General features: G+C 49.5%; 1 protein-coding gene across 1 annotated transcript; it reads left to right on the plus strand.

The window, feature by feature from the left end:
* Positions 1-1,938: 1,938 nt before the first annotated feature.
* Positions 1,939-5,441, plus strand: LOC110298202 (sulfotransferase 1A1). The gene is made up of 8 exons (XM_021167299.3): positions 1,939-2,078; positions 2,803-2,942; positions 3,032-3,157; positions 3,239-3,336; positions 3,988-4,114; positions 4,204-4,298; positions 4,738-4,918; positions 5,055-5,441. The coding sequence occupies exons 1-8, from the start codon at positions 2,062-2,064 to the stop codon at positions 5,165-5,167; spliced, it is 897 nt and encodes a 298-aa protein (XP_021022958.1). The 5' UTR covers positions 1,939-2,061; the 3' UTR covers positions 5,168-5,441.
* The last annotated feature ends 90 nt before the right edge of the window (positions 5,442-5,531 follow it).

The following is a 5,531-nucleotide window of genomic DNA, read 5'->3' on the forward strand; positions in this document are numbered from 1 at the left end:
TGGACTCAAGGTTTAAGCTTGTTCTGGGGATAAAGACATGAACTTTAAATTAAAAAAAATAAAAGTCATACACACATACATTGTTTATGTGCAAGTGTGTATACATATTTATGTCATGTAGCAGTCAGTTCTTTCCTTTCATTGTAAGAGTCCTGTGGATTGAACTCAGATCATGAAGCTTGGCAGCAAGTGCCTTTACCATCTGAGCTATCCTGCTGGTCCAAAGCTGGACCCTTTGGTCTTTATTCTTCTTCCTCCCTGCTTCAGTGGCAGCAGGTGTACCAGCAAAGCTTTCCAGTCTGTAACCTGCGAGCAAAATGTTGGGAAAGATACAGTTCTGAGCGGTAACTCAACACTGTCCCTCCAGCGATGCGGCTCTGCTGGTGGCCCTCTGTATAGGTACCAAGTTCTGAGCGGATCCCCTCTCCACTGGCACTAGTTCTCTTCCTAGGTGCATGCTAGTAGATCCCATGGCTCTAAGGCCTGGCACTGGATCCAAATGCCCACCCACAAGAAAAAAGATGACAGAATATATGAATATGAATATATGAACATATATATTCATACCTGCAATCCTAGCACTTGACATGCTGGAGCAGAATTGCCACAAGGTCAAGTCCACCCTGGATTACATGGTGAATTCCTAGTCAGCCTAGGCTCCAGTGTGAGACCTTGTCTCTGTCAGTTCCAAAGCCTCCTTTCTTTAGGATCTTGCGAAGCAGTTCTCCTCTACTAAAGGAGCCATTCCTTTATCCTAGCAGAAGGAACAGATCTGTGGTGCCTATTAGCACACTAAAAGGCATGCTGGCTCCAGGCTCCATCAGTGTCCCAAGAACCTGTTACACCATTCAAAGTCCATGCTGGCATCTTGGCTCCTCTCGCTCCCCTGGCTCAGAGGCTCCCTTTCTACCAGCTTCTCACTGTCCTTATAACCCAGCTATCTCAGCTACGCACCCCCAACCCCATTCTCCAAGTCCTCGTCCTTGTCTTCATCTCTTGCTATCCCATGCCCAAACCCACTTCTCATGGCCAAGTCCAGTCTTCTGGTCATATTCAGTCCACTTCTTTCTCTCTGGACTCTTCCAGGTCACTATGGCTGAACTCCCCCTAGCATCTACAGTAAAACCCTCCCCTCAGTCACACCTCGGAGCCGTCCTGTCATCAGTCTACAGAGTCTCAACAAACACAATTTCCCCCAGAGAAATGGGAAGTCTTGTCCTGATGCCCAGCTTTGCACAGCTCTCTTCTGAGATGACAACTCTGTAAGGGTCAGGAGGTGCACAGCTGTGGTACAGGAGCCTCTGCAGCCCCAGTGCAGCTTGATATTGCATCTTCACTCTAACAGCAGACAGAGGTCAAGGGGGCAGTGTTCTCCTCACTCCTGGAGGTGTGTCTCTCCCAGCTGCAGCCTCTTGTCTTTGCAGAGGGTGAAAACCTTTCTAGGGACTGATCTCCACCAGTCACGTGTGGTACTGGATGAGGTAGACTAGAGCCATGAAGGCAGGGGCACCTTCCAGGGCCTTTACACTCCCACTCCCATGAGCACCCCTCCAACTCTGCTGCACCTCTAGTTCCTTGACCTTGCTCCTTCCCATCATTCTGGACTTTCCCTGACGTCAGAGGTTCCAGGTATTGCTGTGGTTGCTCTGATCGAAGCCCAAGGTGTCCTCAAGACTGGCTTGGAGCCAGCAGGTGTCCCCATCTGGCTTTCTTCCCTATGCCAGAATGGGTTAATTAGAAAAGCCCCATTGTTCTACCTTAAGTTTAGGTAAGTTAGGAAGGAGTCAGAAGCAGAGCAAAAGAAACCCACTGTCCTTGCTGAGGCCTGATTGGTGTTTTGTTTTGTTTTGAACAGGCTAAACCCACAGTCCACAGTAGGGATAACAGAACCCCGCCCCACTCCACCTCCTCCCCTTTTTGTTTCTGGAGAACAGCCAGTCCTAGAACTGTTTCCACTTCCTCCCACTTGGGACATAAAATCTCCAGCTCAAAGACCAATTCTGCATTCCCCACATTGCAACGCCTACACAAAGATCTCTACCACTGAGCGCCGGGGAAAGCATGGCTCAGAACCCCAGGTGAGTGGCAGAGTGGGGTGGCCACCTTGTCCTGCCCAGATACTGGTTCCACTGCTCTTCAAGTGCCAGCTAGTTCCTACACTTTGATTAGTCTGCCTGACTGCTGCCTGGGCCTCTAGCCTCTCTGCTTTCTCCATGCATACCCCACCTCAGAAGAGCAACTGTAGTTTGTCTGAGTTCCCCTCCGCTCTGGTTTGTTTTAGAATCCTTTTTATTTTAATAGAAAGTCTCTCCCTACCTTGCAACAAGCTTAATAGCTAAATTGGCTATATTTGTCTCAGAGCAAAATAGGATATCAGTTCTAGATGGGCTGAGGCATTTCTGAAGATAACAAGAAGTCCAAGGGGAAAAAAAAAAATGGAGAGGCCATGGCCTGTAGCTACACTAGGAGGTAGTGAAGAGACTCGGCTGGTGCCTGACGCCTTCTCATGTGTGAGCTGGAATATCCTAGGAAACAGCACACATTGGACTGATTCTACCTCAGAGTGCTTTAATGCCCGGACTATGTATGCTTGGGCACTAGGGACATGGAACAATGTTCCACAGGTGATCAGACATATAACACAGTGGCGACTTTTGGTGGAGATAGATTTGCCTTTGATCCCAGATCTACCTGTCACTTTGGTGGGCTCTGCCAAAGCCCCAGGATCCCAGTCTTAAATCATTTAACACATGGTACTGTGGACTTGCTAGAGAAGTGGGTTTTACTCTGTTCTCAATGCAGCAACATGGACCTCCTGCGTAAACCACTGGTGCCTGTGAAGGGAATCCCACTCATCAACTACTTTGCGGAGACAATGGAGCAATGCCAGAACTTCACAGCCTGGCCTGATGACGTGCTCATCAGCACGTACCCAAAGTCTGGTGAGCGAGCAGTGGTCCCCACCACACACACTCCTTGGTAAGCAGGTCAAGACTCTGAGCCTCGCTCACCTCTTGCTCCTCCCTTCCAGGCACTACTTGGATGAGTGAGATCGTGGATATGATCTATCAGGGTGGCAAGCTAGATAAGTGTGGCCGGGCCCCCGTCTATACCCGGATACCCTTCCTTGAGTTCGGCTGCCCAGGGGTTCCCTCAGGTATGTGCATGGGGGTGCTAGAGACAAGTGGAAAAAGGTAGGACTGGGCCCCAGTTTAACAAAGTTCCTTGTTCAACTTAGGTCTTGAAACTCTGAAAGAGACACCAGCCCCACGGATCATTAAGACACATCTGCCCTTGTCCTTACTCCCTCAGAGTATGCTGGATCAAAAGATCAAGGTAAAAACAACCAACCAACAGAAAACCCCAGTTATGGTAGTGCTTTTCAGCATGTGGGAAGTAGAGGCAGAAGGACTGGGAGCAACTGGCTACACAGCAAGTTCAAGACCATGTCTCACTCAAAAAGACAGAGAAAAAGAAAGAAGGAATGGAAGGGGGGGGGTGAGAGGATGCAAGGGGGCTTTGGGGGTCATCATAGCTTTGGTTTGTTCTTCTGGGAATTGTGGAACTATTCAAGCCCTATTTCATCTCATATGGAGGGTTACTGGCTGTCACTCTGGAAGGGCTCCGATAACAAGGAAAATGGAACTCTTTAGAGATGCAGAGTCTAGGTGTTCACAGGACACACACGGAGGCTGCTGGGATACTGACTTACCACGTGGATGTGCTGACAACAAAGGAGTCAGATAAAACAGTTCAACAAATAGCCAGGACTTTGGTATCAGGGAAGGTACAATCTTAGGACAATGATGCCCATACGATGAGATCTCAACAACTCAACTGCCAGTCCTGTTTTCTCTTCTGCCATCCCAAAAAGAAGTGCTGGGAAATCCCCAAGTGCTAGAAGGTCCCACCACCTCATTTGGTCTTGTGAAGGGTGACAGGAAGGCAGGGGAAGAAAGCAGAACTGGGGGTCGGCTTCCCCTGCAGGTGATCTACATTGCCCGAAATGCAAAGGATGTGGTTGTCTCCTATTATAACTTCTACAAAATGGCCAAGCTGCACCCTGATCCAGGCACCTGGGAAAGCTTCTTGGAGAACTTCATGGATGGGAAAGGTGGGTTGAGTCTGCAGCAAGGAGGGTCTGGACCTGAGGGGCACAGCTGCGGCTCACAAGGCCTGTGCCCACACCCTCTCCTCTCCCAGTGTCCTATGGGTCGTGGTACCAGCACGTGAAGGAGTGGTGGGAGCTGAGACGCACTCACCCTGTTCTCTATCTCTTCTATGAAGACATGAAGGAGGTGAGCCTGCCTGCTCCACTTCCTCCCCTGTCACACCTGCTGGGTGGGAACCTTCCTGGCCCTGTCCTGGCCCTACCTCCTGCTCAGGACCACAGCACAGCTCAGCAGAGAAGGCTGCACAGCCCCTATCTTGCAGTAGGTGTCAGTCATATGTGCCACCACTGATCAGGTGGCTTGCTGCTCTTGCTTCTCCCTGTTCCAGAGGTGCAAAGCCTGGGCACCAGAGATCAAAGTCTATCCCTGTTCTCTCCCAGAAGGAACCTACAGTGATCATGCCAAGATGGCGGGGTAGGAAGCCACCTATTTTGCCCCAGGGTAAGAGGTTCAGAGTCAAGGCATCAAGTCTGAGGGTTCCTTAGTGGAAGTGACCTGCTCCCTGCGAGTGACCCTCCCATCTTGTTCTACTGACACCCAAACTGAGATCCTCTTCCTGCTCCAGGATCCCAAAAGGGAGATCAAGAAGATTCTAGAGTTTTTGGGGCACTCTCTACCTGAGGAGACTGTGGATTTAATTGTTCACCACACATCTTTCAAGAAAATGAAGGAGAACCCCATGGCTAACTACACAACCATCCCAGTTGAAGTTATGGACCACACTGTTTCTCCCTTCATGAGGAAAGGTTCGTAGGAACCTGGATGGGCATTTGAAGTACTTGGGGAAGGGTGGTTGGATGTAGCCAACAAAATCTTCCTAGTCACAAGGGTCCTCTCCTGTGGCTGTGAATCTATAGTCTTAGTGTCTGTCTCTCTCTCCAGGTACCATTGGGGACTGGAAAAATACCTTCACTGTAGCCCAGAATGAGCGCTTTGATGCCCACTATGCCAAGATAATGGCAGGTTGTGACTTCACGTTCCGCTGTCAAGTATGAGTGGATATGGCTATACTGGGAACCAAGGCAAGCTGACACAGCCCATCATGATCTCAAGAGAAAAATGTGATGTGTTCAATTTATTTGTTGTATGCCTAGAGGAAATCTGAGCTAAGAGAATAGGACTGGGGATGTAGCTGAGGCAGAGGGTCTTATCAACATGTCAGGAAAGCCATCAGTCCTAACACTGAAAAAGAACCTAAAGTACAAACATGCAAAAATAGTAAGATAAACCGTATTTTTACCTGAACAAATAAATGCCACTGGGAGCTGACTGGACCTTCTCCCTCTTGCGGCCATCAATCCCACGTGCCTGATGGAGGATGGCAAGAGGGTCTGACGTAGTGAGGCCCAGGAGACATGG

The sequence above is a fragment of the Mus caroli genome, unplaced genomic scaffold (assembly GCF_978045245.1).
Source record: "Mus caroli unplaced genomic scaffold, Mus_caroli_1 scaffold_8, whole genome shotgun sequence".
NCBI lineage: Eukaryota > Metazoa > Chordata > Mammalia > Rodentia > Muridae > Mus > Mus caroli.

Excerpts from the sequence above, each read along its gene's own strand:
- LOC110298202 (XM_021167299.3), top strand. Across the intron at positions 2,943-3,031 it reads CAGCACGTACCCAAAGTCTG|GCACTACTTGGATGAGTGAG; the intron begins GTGAGCGAGCAG and ends CCTCCCTTCCAG. Across the intron at positions 3,158-3,238 it reads CTGCCCAGGGGTTCCCTCAG|GTCTTGAAACTCTGAAAGAG; the intron begins GTATGTGCATGG and ends TGTTCAACTTAG.